Source organism: Scyliorhinus canicula, chromosome 13, assembly GCF_902713615.1.
Source record: "Scyliorhinus canicula chromosome 13, sScyCan1.1, whole genome shotgun sequence".
Taxonomy (NCBI): domain Eukaryota; kingdom Metazoa; phylum Chordata; class Chondrichthyes; order Carcharhiniformes; family Scyliorhinidae; genus Scyliorhinus; species Scyliorhinus canicula.
Window position 1 is genome coordinate 94,914,964 of NC_052158.1, and position 20,002 is coordinate 94,934,965.

The window sequence follows — 20,002 nt, forward strand, 5'->3', positions numbered from 1 at the left end:
AGAGAACGAGTCCCTAGGATACACAAGACCATCTTACAGGGAGGAAACACAGTGGGAGGCCTGGCACTACCGGGGTTTCAGAGCATCCAGAGCTCTGGACAGGGAAGGGGACATACCGCCTGGCATTCGCCTAACTAATGGCCAAGTGGAGACTTTTGCTAGGCGAGAAGTCGGCAACGCCACCCAGGGCCTTGGAGTGGCTCTCAAACCTTGTTGAGTTCCTGGAGCTAGAAAAAATTAAATTCTCGATAAGGAGAGATTCCACGACATGTGGAAGATGTTCTGAAACCTCTGCAGATCTGTTTGGGGGGTGGGGCGGGGGGGAAAGACAGACAGGAATTGGGGGGGGGGGGGGGGGGGGGGGGAAGAGAGAAAAGAGAGGCAGGGAGTACCGCCTGGATGAAAGAGAACTTGAATATAGCAGAGACAAAACGGCGAGGAAGGCCACTCATGGGAGGGGACACTGATCCCTCCCACACGGGACAAATGGAGAAGGCAGATCACCCTAACCTCCCTCGAGGACTTATGGGGGGAGGGGAGAAACAGGACTTCTCTCCTCCCCCCACCCCCCGGAAAACAAATGCAACTATAAATGATGTAAATGGTCCTGGTAATATTTGTAAATACGTATGTAAAGTGGTGTATAATTCTTATTACTAAATGTTAAAAATCCCAATAAGAATATTTCTTTAATGTAAATAACATAGGGAAATTATAGTACTGGGACTACTGTCACAGACACGGTGTCAGCTTGTGATACTTATGTTGGTGTTATTGTTTTGGTTACTATTGTCTCGATATCATTCTGTAAAGTTTTGATATTAAGTGGAAAAATTCTAATAAAACATTTTCAAAAAAAGTTATAAAAATTCCACAGAACCCCTTGAAACAGTTTAAATATATAAAGTAATTATACAGTTAATATATATTTGAGTTCTAAAATGACTCGAAGACTGACAGTATAAACTGTAATGCAGTACAAAGGGAGGGCTGCATGGAGTGTTTGAAAAGTGTAGACAAAAACTGAAAGTGGTTTTGAGACCAGCCAATAAATGTGAAAGCCTTCCTTTAATGTGCTCTGTTGGGACACACTGGTGTTACAGAATTAAATTATCCTCTTTATCGATACTCATTTTGTGCATTTCATTACACCACTGCTTAGGACCTGATTAATTTGTGGTAACAGGCAAATCAGGAAACCAATCTGAAGATAATGCATTCATGGGGTTCACATGTGAAAGAGTACTACAATGCTTGTCATATTTCAAGTTATATTTTTAAACAACATTACCTATAATGATAATCTTTACTGTCACAAGTAGGTTTACAACACTGCATTGATGTTACTGTGAAAAGCCCCTAGTCGCTACATTCCGGCGCCTGTTCGAGTTCACGGAGGGAGAATTCAGAATGTCCAAATTACCTAACAGCATGTCTTTCGGGACTTGTGGGAGGAAACCAGAGCACTCAGTGGAAACCCACGCAGACACAGGGAGACCTTGCAGACTCCGCACAGACAATGACCCAAGCTGGGATTGGAACCCGGGTCCCTGGTGCTGTGAAACAACAGTGCTAATCACTGTGCTATCATGCAGCCCATAACACAGTCTAAGACTTCAATACACAAATGATTTAAAACCAATTAATCCCACCACTCCTTTAATTGACAATTAAATTGATAATTGGAAATGTAGATGCAGTTTTCTTGATCCACTATTGCCAAGTTTGAGTCATTAGATGACCTCCACTAGCCCTAAACCCTAGAATTACCATGTTGCACCAGCGTGAGTGGATAGAAAGAGGAAGTTCATCTTTGGTGACTACTGTTATCGCTAGTTATAATTCACTGGCTGCTGATCTTTACTGGATAAAGTGAAGAAATCCAATATCCTTTTGATGCTGCTGGTAATAACTTGCCCCTCAATATCAGAATCGCAATTATGTCACCCCACCAGGTCTGTCCAAGAGCCGGTGCAGACCCGATGGGCCAAATGGCCCCCTTCTGCACTGTAAATTCTATGATTCTATGAATACACTGGAGAAAAGATGAGAGTAGATTCAGCAGTAAATTTCAAATTAGAATTGGATAAATACTGACAGGGGATAGTTATAATCTGGAATACACTGTCTGAAGAATAGAAGGGAACAGATTCAAAAGTAAATTTCAAATTGGAATCTCGAAAATACTGACAGGGGATTGTTGAAATCTGGAAAACACTGTCTGAAGACATCCAAGATAGAATATAGAACAGTACAGCACAGGCTCTTTGGCCCATGATGTTGTGCCGACCATTTATCCTAACAGGGCAGCACAGTGGTGGGTAGCACAGTTGCTTCACAGCTCCAGGGTCTCAGGTTCGATTCCTGGCTTGGGTCACTGTCTAAGCGGAGTCTGCACATTTTCCTCGTGTCTGCGTGGGTTTCCTCCGGGTGCTCCAGTTTCCTCCCACAGTCTAAAGATGTGCAGGTCAGGTGGATTGGCCATGATAAATTTCCTAAGTTTCCAAAACAAAAGGTTAGATGGGGTCACTGTGATAGGGTTGCAGCGTGGGCCTCAGTAGGGTGCTCTTTCCAAGAGCTGGTGCAGACTCGATGGGCCAAATGGCCTCCTTCTGCACTGTAAATTCTATTCTGTGTAATCACTGCACTAAATGGCAGTGATGCAAAGACAAAGTGCCAAATAAACCAAATAACTAGATTGGTCACATCTAACCCGGAACAGTTAGACAGGTTACTGGTCAGGAGAGCAGTGCATTGAGACAGTAGATGAAACAAGAGTTTCTATTGGTTATTTTTCTGAGGATCCCATGAAACATTCTCACAATCCCTTCCTCCAGTTGAGAATATCTGATGTAACACATGCATACTACAATGGAACATCAGGCCACACAGAATAATTTCAAAGTTTATTTTTCTCTAAAACAGGTTAGCCTGCACTCTAATGGACAACAGTGTAAGCAAGCCAATTTTCTGCCTGTTCCAATTTTTGTCTAGCTTTCAAAGTATGTGTATGACGACAAGGAATGCTTCAAGGGTAAACCAACTAATTTACAAAGAAAATCACAACTACATATTAATCCAGTCTACAATATTGCAAAATTTTAAACACAAAGTAGGAATCAGGTAATCATTTTCACATTTCCCTTTAGTGACTGTTACCTTAGGTTTTAAATACAGCAACACTTGTTCATGCAACACTTGTGCTCTAAGGGAGAAGGCACAGTATTTCCTACAATGAGCCACCTTACCAAGAGGGTAAGCATTTTTTTCTTCTACAAACAAAACTGATCAACAGGCCAAATTTAGTGTACTGAACCTCTTCATGGAAACAACTACCTTCCAGGCTCCTTTCTTTAAAAAACTTGCATGGTCTGCATGCAAGCCTCTTGAAACACACCAAACTCTTTTTAAAGTGGCTCAGATGGTTCATGGCTACTTGTATCTAATTTTTAAAATGTCCTTCCTAAAAGTATGAAACATGTCAAGATTTTTTTCACATTGTTCATTTATACATACTTCTCTCAATCCTCTTTTAGCAGAAAGTATGCACCAAAGTTAGTCACAACTGAAATATTTTAATCAGGAAAAATAACAGGAAAATAGTAAACAAGTATTATAAACAGCATTTACCCCATAAAGGTACTGTGCTATTCCACACAGGAACAAACTAAAAATATAGCTAAAATAAATCAGAAGCAGCCATCAATTAATAGACACATGTGAATTGATTATCTTAGCCAACTTAATTTATCCAAGTTATGACTAATAAAATTGGTGAGCTCCACAACACTGCTGGTGTTTGAGGTTCCCTGGACTTAAATTACGGTAACTTTTCAAAGTTTAAGCAGCAGCAGAGCATGTACATGTTTTAATTTTTTCCTCTGCAGAATTTTTGCATGTGAGCAGGTTACTACCATTACATTTCTTTGTTAATTCATTACTGTATTCGTGATTTATATGGAAAGCAACTCACAGCATTTATTGATTTAACTGGTGCAATTGTTAAGTTGAGGAAAAATTCATAACTACAAATAAAGTACATTAGCATAAACATTAAAAAAATTAGAATGGCCAAGGTGGAAGTAAAACAAGCAAAACATAGGCTGCAAGATTCAACCCAAATTGCCACAGATAAATTATACAATGCACTGCTGCTAAATCGGTTAAATTCTCCAGTGTATGTTAAATATTAATAAAAACAAACTCATTTTGGTGTTTTTCTGGATTTATTCATTAGCCACTTGAAGGCAATCAAGTTTGCATGCGTTCACATACAACATCACGCCCATACACTACTCTCTTCCACACACAACTCCATGGCTAGGAGTTTATTTTCATGAGTGAATACAGAGCCCAAGATTTCAAGTAATGAACCTGGCTCCACAGCACTGAGTCCAGACATTCATACAGTGGGTCCATTCACACAGTGCTTCTTAGCAAGGCCTTGACTCGGTCTTCTGACTTGTCGATGTCCCTTTCTTGGTTTATGAAGCTTGAAGTATCTTAATTGCTTCGGTCTTCTAATTATTCTAGATAACTGAATTTGATCTTGGTTTAGTTACTTCGTAGACATTGACCTTTCTTTGACTTTTAGCCCCTTTCTTTAAACAACCTAAATTGCATTCACTGTGAAATTTTATAACATTTTACCACTCTCACGCGCACTCGCACCCACTCGCCAGCTTGACTTCATTTGGGCTTTTCTCGGACACCAAACGCAATCTGCAAAACAGCTCTCTGATTTAATGCAGCAGTGGATCCCACATGAGCCAAGCATGATCGATCAAACCTTCCTTTAGTGCTGCATTATTTCACTTGCTCCAGGAATTATGCCTTTCTAGAATTGGAAGCCTTCTGCTGGAACATTGGTTGATGAGTTGAACCCAAATGTCCCACCCTGAATTGCTTCTGGAACGAGGGCAGGATCTTCATCAATCTTAAAAAGAAGAAAAAAAAATCAACCAAATCTAGCAGTAAAAACATATAGTTATGGTAGTGAAAGACAAGAAAACCACAAAAATGCAGAAGCTTGAAACTGCAGAACACAAAACAGTAAACAAATCATGGGTTATTGGTGGGGGGGGAAAGACAGGAAAGTGGAATTGAGGATAATATCAGATCAGTCACAATCTCATTGAATGGCGGAACACTCAATGGGCCGAATAGCTTACTTTTGCTCCAACATCTTATGGTCTATTCTGAACGACTGCAACAGAGTACTCACTGGCGAACATGATCTCACCAGAGTTAACCAACTCAAAGAAAAAATGGTGAAAGTGCTGAAAATAAATACATCTCCAGACAAATTCTACCCTAGAGAGCTGAGATACGTATGGAAACATTTGAGAGGTATTGGCATATACTATACTGCAGACGTACCAGTAGATTAGAAATAGTTCAATGTGGCAGATATATTCAAAGAGTGACAGAACAGATTCAGGCAACCATAGACCCATTCGTCTTACTCCAGTCCCATGTAAAACAAGAGTGGACTAGCTAAAATAAAACTCGATTATAGAATGAGAGAGAATTACAGGCCGATTTCGCTTTTAAACGTGTATGCCAAATTGCTAGCTAAGATTCTGGCCACAAAAATTGAGGATTGCGTCCCAGGGGTGATGAGAAAGACTAGATGAGACAAACTGGGTTTGTTAAAGGCAGACAAATCAATACCAATGTCCGGAGACTTTTGAATATTATGATGCACTCAGAGGGAGGGGAGGCGGAGGTGGTAACAGCGATGGACGCAGAGAAAGCCTTTGACCGGGTGGAGTGGGAGTACCTGTGGGAAACGCTGGGGAGGTTCGGGTTTGACGAGGACTTTAGTGGCTGAGTGAAATTGCTGTACCAGGCGCCTGTAGCAAGTGTATGTACAAACCGGCTGAGGTCGGGGTACTTCGAGCTTCACCGGGGAACGAGGCAGGGGTGTCCCCTCTCCCCGTTACTGTTTGCCCGAGCTATAGAACCGCTAGCTATGGCGCGGAGAGCCTCGAGGAACTGGCGGGGACTGGTTCCGGGGGGGGGAAAGAGAGTGGAACATCGGGTCTTGCTGTACGCGGATGATTTGCTCCTGTACATGTCGGACCCTGTGGAGGTGATGGAGGAGGTTCTGCGGATCCTGGGGGATTTTGGTAGTTTTTCAGGGTACAAACTGAACATGGGAAAGAGCGAGTTGTTTGTAATCCGGACCAAGGGGCAGGAGGAGCGACAGAAAGAGCTGCCGCTCAGCATGATAGAGAAAAGTTTTCGTTTCCTGGGTATATAGGTGGCAAGGAAATGGGATGCCCTGCACAGGCGCAACCTGACCCAGTTGGTCGAGCAAATGGAAGGGGACTTCAAAAGGTGGGACATGCTCCCGCTGTCACTGGCAGGGAGGGTGCAGACCGTGAAAATGACTGTCCTGCCCAGATTTTTATTTGTCTTTCAGTGCCATCCCGAAGTCCTTTTTTAAGCGGGTGAGTAGGATCATTACGGGCTTTGTGTGGGTGTGGGCGAATAAGGAGATCGCTGTTGGAGCGCAGTGGTTGGTGGGGGGGGGGGGGGGGGGGGGGGGGTTGGCACTGCCGAACTTTCGCAATTACTACTGGGCAGACAATATAGCTATGATTAGGAAGCGGGCAATTGGGGGGGGGGGGGAGCAGCTGGAGGCGGTGTCACGTAAAGTTACTAGTCCTGGGAAGGTGGAGGGAGCGTCGGTCTGGATCCCAATATGTAACAACCACGCGTTTGTCCCGGGTAGGATGGATGGTGGGTTCCACAGCAGGCAGAGGGTAGGCATCAGAAGGATGGGTGATCTGTTCATAGACGGAAGCTTTCCCAGTTTTAAGACGCTAGAGGACAAATTTAATCTGCCGCCAGGAAACGCCTTTAAATATCTGCAAGTACGGCCTTCCTGAAAAAACAGGCAGTGCCCTTTCCGACGCTGCCGCCACTGAGGAAGGTGTCGGATATCTATCAGGAACTACAGGAGGCAGAGGAAACCCTGGTGGAGGAGCTCAAGGGCAAGTGGGAGGAGGAGCTAGGTGAGGAGTTGGAAGCAGGTCTGTGGGAAGAGGTCCAGGGCAGGGTTAATTCCTCCTCATCATGTGCCAGGCTCAGTCTAATTCAATTTAAGGTGATCCACTTGGCAGACATGACGGCAGCGAGAATGAGCAAGTTTTTTGGGGTAGAAGACAGTTGTACGAGGTGCAAGGGCAGCCCTGCAAACCATGTCCACATGTTTTGGGCATGCCCGGAATTGAGAGAGTTCTGGCAGGGGTTCGCGAGGGCAATGTCCAAGGTGCTTAACACACGGGTGGTGCAGAGTCCAGAGATAGCGATCTTTGGAGTGTCAGAAGATCCAGGAGTTGAGGGAGCAAAAGAGGCCGACGTCTTGGCCTTTGCCTCCCAAGTAGCCCAGAGACAGATTTTATTAATGTGGAGGGACTCGAAGCCCCGAGTGTAGAGACTTGGGTTAACGACATGGCAGGGTTTCTCAGCCTCGAGAAAATAATGTTTGCCGTAAGAGGGTCTACGCTAGGGTTCTCTCAGAGGTGGCAGCCGTTCATCGACTTTCTCGGGGAAAATTAAAATGTCAGCAGCAGCAATCTGTGGGGGGGGGGAGGGGGGGGGTGAGTGCTTCATTGGGATAGTGTGGGAAGACTGGGTCGCGTGGGGTAATGTTTATTTAATTGTTATTGTATATTCTCTTTTTGCACTATGTTAATGTTCACTCTAGTTTGTTTTGTTATTATGGTTACTACTGTTTTGTTATGAAAAATTCTGCAAAACCTTTAATGACAATAGTTTTAAAAAAAGAATCAGAGAGAATGATTTAGTACAAAAAGAGGTTTCTGTACCTCTTTGAAAGAACTATTTAATTAGTTTTATTCCCTTATTCTTCGCCTTTAAATCTATAATCTTGGGGCAGCACAGTGGAGCAGTGGTTAGCATTGCTGCCTCTCGGCGGCAAGAATCCAGGTTCGATCTCAGCCCCAAATCATTCCGCATGGACATTCTCCCCCTGTCTGCGCAGGTCTCACCCACACAACCACAATAATGTGCAGGGTAGATGGATTGGCCACGCTAAATTTCCCCTTTATTCGAAAAATAAAAGAATTGGGTACTCTAAATTTATAAGAAAAGAAACTAATCTTTTGCCCTTCAAATATTCATCCAATTCCCTTTTGAAAGTTACTATTGAATTTGCTTCCATTATATCAGATAATACATTCCACATCATAACAATTCACATTCCACATCATAACAATTCACTGCACAAAAGATTCCCTTGTTGTTTGCCTATTGCTGTAAATTTGTGCCCACTAGTTACTGTCCTTCTGGCAGTGGAAACTTTCTCATTTGTTCTGTCAAAACTTTCATTATTTTGAACGCCTCGGTCAAACATCTTCTTAATCCTCTAGTTTAAGGAGAACAATCTCAGCTTCCCCAGTTTCTCGATATAGCTGAAGTTCCCTCATCATTAGTGCCATTCTAGTAAATCTCTGCTGCATTCTCTCCAAAGCCTTGATTTCTTTACTAAAATCTGGCACCCAAAATTGCATTAAGTACTCCTGCCAAGGCCTAGCAAATGTTTTATAAAGGTTTAGCATAACATTTTTGCTTTTGAACTCCACACATTTACTTAACAAAGTCACCGACTCCATATGCTTTTGTAACCGGCTTTTTAAACTTGTCTTGCAACCTTCAATGATTATGTACAACTGCTTCCCCAAATCGCCCTGCTTCTGAACCCTGTTTAAAATGTACCATTTTGTTTATATTGCCTATTATCTTTCTTCCCATCAAATATATCACTTCACTATATGAAATCAATTTGTCACACATCTGCCCATTTAACTAGGGAATGGTGGAGTTAGCTGCACAGAAGTGATCCTGTGTTATGTTAGTGCTCAGGGGATATTTCCAGACTCCAGCTAATACAAGAGGCGAAATTCTGAATTTTTTCAGCATGGGGAAGGGGATATTTGGACTGTGGAGATTGTACTGCAAATTTGGCATATTTGTAAATTTAAAAATTGCGCTTGACAGAAGTGTGGAACATGGGATTTGAATCGCACTTGATTGCTGGTTTCTGGTGGATTGGCCATGCTGAATTACCCCTAAGTGTCCAACGGTTACATGTGGTTATGGGGGGCGGACAGGGAGCGGGCCAAGGGAGGGTACTCTTTCAGAGGGTTGGTGCAGATCCGATGGGCCAAATGGCCTCATTCTGCACTTTAGGGATTCTGTGATGATCAGGAGAAAGAACAAAGTACTGTTGCTAGCATTCTGGGGATGAGGGTATCCCATGTGTAGGAAAACACACACAAAACACACAATAATCAGGTGATAGCAAAATATTTAAGATAAATAAAAAAGGTTAGTCACTAAAGCTATTTGCTTCATTTGAATAGTGCATTAACAGACTGTCATAGCAAACTGTTGACGCGTTGAGATATACCTTGCCACTCTAAATATTTACATGCTATGTAACATGCATAACCACAAAACTTAACATTATAAATGCTGACAAAGAACATTGCTCAAAATCTGTAGTAAGATCTTGAGCAAGGAAGATCTGTGGACAAGTTACACAGTTTATATTTTGAAGCTTTACCATCCTTAATTGCCCTCAAGGTGGTGGTTAGCCACCTTCTTGAAGCACTGCAGTCCATGAGACATAGGTGCACTGAAAATACTCCTTCAACTTACATCATCTGTTGAGAAATACTGGTCAATGATCTCGTATGCCAATTTATAGATGTCCTCATTTTCATGGTGTTGCAACTGTTCAATCTTTTCCAAACCTGAAGAGAGTTTGGAGTGTATTAGCGTATTTGTTCTTTAAAATTCCAACACCCTGTAGTTCTTAAACACTTTCATAGGCATGAAACATTTTACAGGGTCAATTCGGCATTCCCAGTGGAGAGCAGCACAGAAGAGACTTGTAAGTTAGGATATCACAGGCATGCAGTCTGCATCGGACAATCACAAGCTGCACCCAATTTTCTGCCAATGCAACAGTTTTGGTCAATTAATAATTAAATGAATATCATAAATAATTCTGGAAAAACAAAACAACACTTTTCTCTTTGCACATTAAATGGGGTACAACAAGATAATAAGAGTTTTTAGCAATGGTTTATTTGCCAGAACTCTCACCGGAGTTCCCAACAGCACTTCACTGGCTGGAAATCATACACATATTAAATGTTTGCACTGACTCGACCCACATTACAGATGGACGATGGACATACACCTGAAGACCTCCTGTATGGTGAATGATCGGTGGATCATGACCTGCTGGATGTCTATAACGTTGCTGGAAGGACACCTGAAAGTGAGATATGAAGATGGGCATTGACACAAGATAGTCACCAATGACTGTGGTCTCTGGAAACTGACTGCAGAAACATGGGAAGTAGTGAGGAAAAATGGATGGTTCAGCTGATCGATTAAGTGGGCCCAGAGAAAGAAGTGAACGAATCCTGCAACTTCTCAGCCAAATGTCTTCATCTGCTGCAACTGCTAGATGGCAACGGCCGTTCTAGATGGTAACAGCCATGGGTTTGGACGGTTCTGTCTAATGAGCCATGGTGAATTCCTGCAGCGCATCTTGTAGATGGCATACACTGCTGTCGGTGATGGAGGGAGTGAATGGTGCACCAATCAAGAGGCTTGTTTTGGTCTGAATGGCGTCAAGTTTTGTGAGTGTTGTCGGAGCTGCACTCACCCGACGAAGTTGAGTGTCTGCCATCACACCTTGGAGGCTTTGGGAAGACAGGACCTCCTGCTCTTGCAGTATTTATATGGCAAGTCCAGTTCAGTTTCTGGTCAATGACAAAACCCCCAAGATGTTGATAGCGGGGGAATCAGTGATGGTAATGGTTAGATTCTCTCTTGTTGGAGATGGTCATTGCCTGGCACTTGTGTTGCATGAATCCTAGATGCCACTTGTCAACCCAAGCCTGCATATTTAATTTAATTTAATTTAAGGTTAATTTACAAGTTATAACCCCTGCAGTAAAATTTATCAAAATATTGCCAGTCGAAAACATCAATTTGGCAAAAATGCTTTTCATATTTTTTTAAAAGCATGAAATCAAAATGTAGCAGTGAGATTGTTTTCATTAATCTGAATTGCACTAAAGCTTTTGTGATATCCAGTAATTTTATTGCAGCCCCTCCCCAAGCATTATTGGGGCAGCACGGTAGCATAGTGGATAGCACAATTGCTTCACAGCTCCAGGGTCCCAGGTTCTATTCCCGGCTTGGGTCACTGTCTGTATGGAGTCTGCACGTTCTCCCCGTGTGTGCGTGGGTTTCCTCCGGGAGCTCCGGTTTCCTCCCACAGTCCAAAGATGTGCAGGTTAGGTGGATTGGCCATGCTAAATTGCCCTTAGTGTCTAAAATTGCCCTTAGTGTCCAAAATTGCCCTTAGTGTTGGGTGGGGTTATGGGGATAGGGTGGGGTTGTGAGCTTGGGAAGGGTGCTCTTTCCAAGAGCCAGTGCAGACTCGATGGGCCGAATGGCCTCCTTCTGCACTGTAAATTCTATATTATCCAGGTCCTGCTGCTTTTGGACACAGACTGCTTCAGTACATATTGCGAATGATGCTGAACATTGTGCAATCATCGGCGAACATCCCCACTTCTGACCTTATGATGGAAGGAAGATCATTGATGAAGCAGATGATGACAGTTGGGCCTAGGACACTACCTGGAGGAACTCCAGCAGCGATGTCCTGGGACTAAGGTGATTGACCTCCAACAACTAGGCAGCAGGGTAGCATGGTGGTTAGCATCAATGCTTCACAGCTCCAGGGTCTCAGGTTCGATTCCCGGCTGGGTCACTGTCTGTGTGGAGTCTGCACGTCCTCCCCCTGTGTGCGTGGGTTTCCTCCGGGTGCTCCGGTTTCCTCCCACAGTCCAAAGATGTGCGGGTTAGGTGGATTGGCCATGCTAAATTGCCCGTAGTGTCCTAAAAAGTAAGGTTAAGGGGGGGGTTGTTGGGTTACGGGTATAGGGTGGATACGTGGGTTTGAGTAGGGTGATCATGGCTCGGCACAACATTGAGGGCCGACGGGCCTGTTCTGTGCTGTACTGTTCTATGAACTGTAACCATCATCCTTTGTGCTAGGTATGACTCCAACCAGGAGAGTTCACCCACCATCTTCATTTACTCCTTTTGCCAAGTCTCCTTGATGCCACGCTCACTCAAATGCTGCCTTGATGTGACGGACAGTCACTCTCACCTCGCCTCTGATCAGCTCTTTTGTCCAAGTGTGAACCAAAGCTACAAGATTAGGAACTGAGTGAGCCTGGCCTCATTACAGGGCTAAGCATTACTGATTCTGTAACCATATACACAGCAACAAATATTTCCAGGCCAGCTGATCTCACTGCCTTCCAATTGTCATTCAACATAGGCACCTTTTTCATCATCTGATTAATCCTAGCCACGGTTGGATACTTCAAAAATCATTTGGATTAAGTCTGGCCACACACAAATTAATTATTGATTAGCAAGGATAAATATTTTTTGGTCAGAAGACTGAAGAGTACCCAAAAAATATTGATGTACAAGGCACATTGAATCAATGTGACCCCACTACAGAAATAGAATGTCTACTATGAAGCTACCTATCCATCCTCAAATTAATATGGAGGTTTGCAGAGATAGGGGCGCTCGCAGGATTAAGAATTTGTACATTTATTCATTTTGGAGGCAAGTCAATTGGCGCCCATTACTAAATTGCTGGGAGGCATTTTTAATCAACTCAGGAAATCATCTACTCCCTACTCTCGGTTTCCCTTCATGCCCCAGCCACAGGACTTGGGTACTGTAAAAAAAGCTTTACATGGGAGAAAGTCTCGATAAAGCATTAATCAAGACTGCAATCCAATGTCGAGGGTCAAAATCTCCATAAGTACATTCATAGAGGAATAAAATTATTTTATTCTTACCACCACATTCTTCAATCAGACTAGCTATTGTTTCTGCCTCATCGTCTGCCATCTTGAGGATGTTACTTAATCCGTCCAATACCACTTGCACTACCTGAGAGTCTTTCACTGTAAGCAGGTTACAGAATGGAGGAACTACTTTTTGTTGAATCAGGTATGCAACCTAATGAAAAATAGTTGTCAGTATCACATCATATTTCAATCTTTTACAAACCAGTAATGACAAAGCATTTGAAAAAAGCAATTTACATAAATTCCAAGAGATATTTCAAACTAAAACCGTACTCCCAACATTACAATACAAGAGTTTAAATTAACTTAGCATAGCTTCCTATGTCAGCCATTTCACTTAAACTTGTGTAGTTTTACCTACCTGTTCTTTCCTGCCACTAATAGTTAGATTACTTATCGCCCAAGCAGCTTCTTTCTGAGTGCCAAAATCACCCTAAGAAGAAAAAGTACACAAGAAAGTCAGAATTGAATCGATGCAAAGTAATGAAACAGAATTGATTTACTTTTCAGAATGATGAGGGGCTATTTTACAATAATTGTTTGGACCCAGGAGTTTTGTTATTTTCCGAATTAAACCTACAATGAATCCACAAAAAGACCACGCTTCATTGCTCTCCCTATGACAATTTTTTGAGTTTTCCAATTAAGAGGCAATTTTAGCATGACCAATCCACCAATCCTGCACATCTTTGGGTTGTTGGGGCGAAATCCACGCAAACACGGGGAGAATGTGCAAACTCCACATGGACAGTGACCCAGAGCCGGGATTAAACCTGGGACCTCGGCGCCATGAGGTAACAGGGCTAACCCACTGCGCCACCGTGCTGCCATTCATGACAATTTCTTTGGAGATCTGTTACAATTTCGCACTACACTTTGAACAGATTTAAAATATGGAAATTATTCCAATATTCTCCACATATAATGAATTAGCAGATTTACATAGATAATTCAGTATAGGGCACTTTACAATGTCTCAATAGACTATGTAAAAGCAAAACAAAATCATGTGTAGCATCCCACCTTATCTAAGAGGTGTATAATCATAGGAACAAGGTTCGCATCAATCACTGCTTGCACTTGCTGCTGGTTTCCAGCTGTAATGTTGGATAGGAACCATACCGCCTCCTGCATAATTAGAAAACAGATTGGAGGTCAAGACGTACAAGTGCATTACTTACATTGCCTGTAGACTTCTAATATTTTTGGAGACATCTGCACTTTTAGAGCAAGTATTTAAATGTACATTAAATGATTCACTATTTTTTCTCTCCCTTTTGTTTAAATTTGAAGTACCCAATTATTTTTATTCCAATTAAGGGGCAAGTTAGTGTGGCCAATCCACCTAGCCTGCACATCTTTGGGCTGTGGGGGTGAAACCCACGGGGAGAATGTGCAAACTTCACACGGACAGTGACCCGGGGCTGGGATTTGAACCCGGGTCCTCAGTGCAGCAGTCCCAGTGCTGACCACTGCGCCACATGACACCCTCAATGATTCACTATTTAAAGTATATTTGTACAGAGTATGTATGAGCTGTAGAAAGTGACTTCAGTAAACATTGTACAATGCATATGTTCAAGATTCTACTCAAATATATTTTTTGATGCTACCTCTTGCTGGATCTGTTCACAGGGTCACAACATTGCCACCCTGTCAAAGAATTCTGGCATATTCAAGCTGGCTAATGGATTGTTTGAAGTTCAAATCATCAGCAAAAATCACACATTGTAAACCTCACAAATGAAGTACGATTGCCTTCAGATGCGAATATGATTGCCTTCAGATGCATTTCAATATCAGCACCGATGTTTACAAATGAAACTAGATCCATACTGCCAGCCAACGGCGCACACACCACAATTGTTCACAATTTACATTGATGATTTTGAGTTGGGGACCAAGTGCAATGTGTCCAAGTTTGCAGACGACACTAAGATGAGTGGTAAAGCAAAAAGTGCAGAGAATACTGGAAGTCTGCAGAGGGATGTGGATAGTTTAAGTGAATGGGCTCGGGTCTGGCAGATGGAATGACAAATGTGAGGTTATCCATTTTGGTAGGAACAGCAGCAAAAGGGATTATTATTTAAATAATAAAATATTAAAACATGCTGCTGTGCAGAGTGATCTAGTTCACGAGTCGCAAAAAGCTGGTTTACAGGTGCAACAGGTGATTAAGGCGGCGAATGGAGTTTTGTCCTTCATTGTTAGAGGGATAGAGTTTAAGATAGGGAGGTTATGCTACAACTGTACAAGGTGTTAGTGAGGCCACACCTAGAGTATTGTATTCAGTTTTGGTCTCCTTACCCGAGAAAGGACGTACTAGCGCTGGAGGGTGTGCAGAGCAGATTCACATGGTTAATCCCAGAGTTGAGGGAGTTGGATTACGAGGAGAGGTTGAATAGACTGGGACTGTACATGTTGGAATTTAGAAGGATGCGGGAGGGGGGATCTTATAGAAACATCTAAAATTATGACGGTGATAGATAAGATAGATGCGGGGAGGTTGTTTCCACTGGCGAGTAAAAGCAGAACTAGGGGGCATAGCCTCAAAATAAGGGGAAGTACATTTAGGACTAAGCTTAGGAGGAACTTCTTCACCCAAAGGGTTGTGAATCTATGGAATTCCCAGCCCAGTGAAGCAGTTGAGGCTCCTTCATTAAATGTTTTGCTAAAGATAGATAGCTTTTTGAAGAATAAAGGAATAAAGGGTTATGGTGTTCGGGCGAGAAAGTGGAGCCGAGTCCACAAAAGATCAGCCATGATCTCATTGAATGGCGGAGCAGACTCCAAGGGCCAGATGGACTATTCCTGCTCCTTGTTCTTACGTACAAGTTTCTTACTAAATATTTCAGAATTTCAAAACACCAGTCTACTTTCTAAGTAAATGTTATTTTTAAATAGTTGTATCTTACCATTAACAAATAAACCATATTAAAACATACTCCAGCCCTAGCAGACACTAAACCATTAATCCCCTTTTCATCATTTCCGACAGAATTACTGTAAATGTTACTATTTTTGATCATGAGGAACATGGAAACTGTGAATGGTGTAGAATTAACAGGGAAAATGGACTGTTACCTTATTGATTTTCTCTTTAGGATGAGCCAACAATCCTGGGAAATGAGAAAGAGCTTCGCAATTCAGGACTACTTGTGTTTGCTCGTCAGTGCCAGTTACAATATTTCCCACGGCTCGCAAAGCTGCAGTCTGGGAAAATGCCAGTATTTTGTTAAAAATATATAGAAATAATTTACATGTTTTATTTCACAAAATGCACAAACTTAAACATACAAATTTCTCATTATTACTAATCAGCCAAAAACAGGCTTATGCATTTACTAAAAATAACACAATTCAGTGACGCTATTAGCTTTTTATTTTAAAGATTAATTCCAACATAGCCCTCATTTTGCAACATTTGCTCAATAGCACGTTCATTTTAAAATCACTAATGTATGGCTAATTTCATTCTCCAAGAAATTGAGGGCATCAGTGGTTAGCAGGGTATTTTCTTAAACACTCAGTTTCAGTCTGCATGGACCCAAGATATGGAGCGGATACAGAGAGCAGTGAGATAGAGTTTTCAAGTCTCTATGGTTCAACACGCAAGAATATGGGTGGGAGCCTGCACTTGCAGGAAATAGAATTCATAATTTAAACAAGACTGGGAAGATTCACCAAGCTTTGCTAGAGGAATGATGTGGAGATGCCGGCGTTGGACTGGGGTGAGCACAGTAAGAAGTCTTACAACACCAGGTTAAAGTCCAACATGTTTGTTTCAAACACTAACTTTCAGAGCACTGCTCCTTCCTCAGGTGAACTGGAGGAAGGAGCAGTACTCCGAAAGCTAGTGTTTGAAACAAACATGTTGAACTTTAACCTGGTGTTGTAAGACTTCTTACTTTGCGAGAGGAAGGAATCTCCAGGATAACTAACTTTGAAAGCCAGCTTGGGGGTTAGAAGTTATCTGGCTGGGAAAGGGGAAAAAAAAGGGAAGCAAGCTCTCAGGAGATAAAAATCATTTTGGACTAGCTCCAAGAAGATAGAATGTACACTTAAGGACAAGTAAAGCGACTAGAGAGGGAGAAGTTTGGTTGCATTAAAGCTTTAGCGAGGGAGCTTTTCTGAGTACAAGTTGCCTGCAATTTAGTATTTAATCAATGTTGTTTTTAGCTTGTTTGTTACAGTAAAAGTGTTGAAACTTAAAATCTTACAATTCCAATAAGTTGGCTACTGGGAATTCAAATTTCTTCTCAAGTTATCAGACTTTATGGGGATCATAACCAGTGAGTCGGTCTTGCTGAGGTGAAGTTGCACTCAAGTTTCACCAAAAAACATTTTAGCACAAGCCCGAACATAAAATCTCTCACGAATAAATGTAACCAAGCAATGTAATCGATTTATGACAGTAATATGGCATTTTTCAACAAAGTTGTTTTTTTTTATATAAATTTAGATTACCCAATTATTTTTTTCCAATTAAGGGGCAATTTAGCGTGGCCAATCAACCTACTCTGCACATTTTTGGGTTGTGGGGGCGAAACCCACGCAGACACGGGGAGAATGTGCAAACTCCACACAGTGACCCAGAGCCGGGACCGAACCTGGGACCTCAGCGCTGTGAGGCGGTTGTGCTAACCACTTGGCCACCGTGCTGCCCCTTTTTCAACAAAGTTGAGTGAGGTTGCCACCAATGAGCCATTCATCTGACCGATTTAATGCTCTTGGTCTTACATTTCAATTGTTTCAGCTGACTGCTTAGATTCGATCCGGTACATAAGACCTGTGACCAGTTGCATTACAAAAACTTGAAAGGAAATGTCTTTACAAATAACATTTCATTTAAAACCAAATAGTCAGAGGGAAAAATTCATAACATAGCTGACTGAATCCTTACCTGAACTTTGACCTCCTGATGGCTGAGAAGGGGCACCAAATGAGGAACAATCCCCGAATCTATAACCATTTGAATCTGTTCATTTCCAGCATCTGTTAGGTAGGATAGGGCCCAAACAGTGTCGACTAAAATCTGAAGTTCACAACAACATTCAGGATGAGTAATATGGAAGTCACAATTAACCCATTGTTTTTTTATTCCAATTAAGGGGCAATTTAGCGTGGCCAATCCATTCACACATCTTTGGGCTGTGGGGGTGAGACTCACACAGACACGGAGAATGTGCAAACTCCACACGGACAGAGACCCGGGACAGAACCTGGGTACTCAGCGCCGTGAGGCAACAGTGGTTTGACCTTGATATAAACTTGATTCTGCAGGGCATGCTAAACCAACCAAATTATATGAGGCTAGTAATTATTCAAATGGCACAAGTAGTACATCAGATGGTGAATGCACTGCCAATTTAATAAAAGGACAAATGTAACCTCGTGTGCAAGGTTGGGGCTGATGCAGCTGAAGGTGGTGTATAGAGCACACCTTACAAGAGCGAGGATGAGCCAGCTCTTTGAAGGGATAGAAGGTGTGTGAGAACGTTGCAGGGTTGGGGGGGGGGGGGGGGGGGGGGTGGAATACCACGTTCATATGTTTTGGTCCTGTCCAAAGGTGGAGGATTATTGGAAGGAGGTGTTTAGGGTAATCTCTAAAGTAGTGCACGTTAAACCGGACCCGGGCCCTCGGAAGGCCATATTAGGTGTGTCGGACCAACCAGGATTTGAAACAGACGCGGAGTCAGCCTTCGCCTCGTTGATAGCCCGAGGGAGAGTGGAGTGGAGATCAACCTCTCCACCCTGTGCCCTGACGTGGCGGGGGAACCTGCTGGAATTCTTGACACTTGAAAAGGTCAAATTTGAACCGAGGGGAAGGATTCTACAATTTATGGCCGTTATTCATTATGCACTTTGAGAATTGGGTTACATTGAAGATTGGGGAGCGGGGCTGCATGTGTTGATGGTGGCTATGGGTGATTCCTGATTCCATTTTGTCATTTGTTTATGTTGACATGCAGACTAATGTTGGGGGTTTGATGGGCGGATGGGATCGTTGTTATTGATATGGGGATTGACATTACATTCAATACTGATTATTGTTTATTGTTGGGTCTAAATTTGGGAGAAAATGTGAAAAGGAGGAGATTAAAAATATTTTTTAAAAAAAGACAAATGTAAACTATGCTATCTACAGAGAGGAATCTATGTGACTTGTAATCACTTCCTCGTAATCCAGATTATTTTGTAAATCTTACATTTTCATATAATATTTTAAAAGTTTTGGGTACTACAACTACGTGGGCTAGCACGGACTCCCTTTACGTTTACTTTACAATAGTTTCTTGTACTCTGATTTACTGTGAGAAATGCCACAGGTAGCTCACAGTTGTACTTAAATTTAAGTCATGATGGTCATAAAAAATCTTCGAAGTGTTTGGTGAGCATGTACAGTATACAAGTAGACAAAACAGAAACAGTTGTCGATATACTTAACTGAGAGACTGCAGAACAAACTATCACCAACATATTTGTGCATATATTTTACTATTTAAAAGGCATGAAGCTTTTACTTAAAAGCAGAAGTACATGGTCTGAATTTAACCATCACCTAATTTCCTTTTCATTTTCTCTCCCTTGGATTGCTGGCGTCCAACAAGGACAAGCCACGTGGAGAATAATTTTTTTGTTTTAAATTTAGAGTACCCAATTATTTATTTCCAATTAAGGGGCAATTTAGCATGGCCAATCCACCTAATCTGCACATCTTTGGGTTGTGGGGGTGAAACCCATGCAGACATGGGGAGAATGTGTAAACTCCACACGGACAGTGACCCAGGGCCGGGATTTGAACCCGGGTCCTCAGCGCGGCAGTCCCAGTGCTAACCACTGCACCACATGCCGCCCGACATGGAGAACCATTGTTGCTTTTCAGTTACAATTTATCCTTTCATCTGCAAAATTATGATATAAATCTATTAAATGTGTCAACCTAATGGCGATAGGAAATAGCATCCAAACACTGCAAAGCTCTGAAAGCTTGACCTCCTAAGTAACAACCTGGAGGGAAAGGTGTTTTGGAGCAAAATAAA

The 20,002-nt window shown here is 42.3% G+C and overlaps 1 protein-coding gene across 2 annotated transcripts in view; it reads right to left on the bottom strand.

Annotated features, from left to right (window-relative positions):
- Nucleotides 1–2,892: 2,892 nt before the first annotated feature.
- The window catches only part of kpna4 (karyopherin alpha 4 (importin alpha 3)), a 36,422-nt gene continuing 19,312 nt past the window's right edge, over nt 2,893–20,002 (bottom strand). For both annotated transcript variants that reach the window (XM_038815539.1, XM_038815540.1), the window contains exons 11-17: nt 17,863–17,994; nt 16,044–16,172; nt 13,983–14,087; nt 13,321–13,392; nt 12,948–13,110; nt 9,694–9,788; nt 2,893–4,936 (exon numbers count right to left, since the gene is read on the bottom strand). In XM_038815539.1, coding sequence (XP_038671467.1) covers nt 4,838–4,936; nt 9,694–9,788; nt 12,948–13,110; nt 13,321–13,392; nt 13,983–14,087; nt 16,044–16,172; nt 17,863–17,994 — 795 coding nt within the window. In that variant the 3' untranslated portion in view covers nt 2,893–4,837. The remainder of the gene's footprint in view (nt 4,937–9,693; nt 9,789–12,947; nt 13,111–13,320; nt 13,393–13,982; nt 14,088–16,043; nt 16,173–17,862; nt 17,995–20,002) is intronic.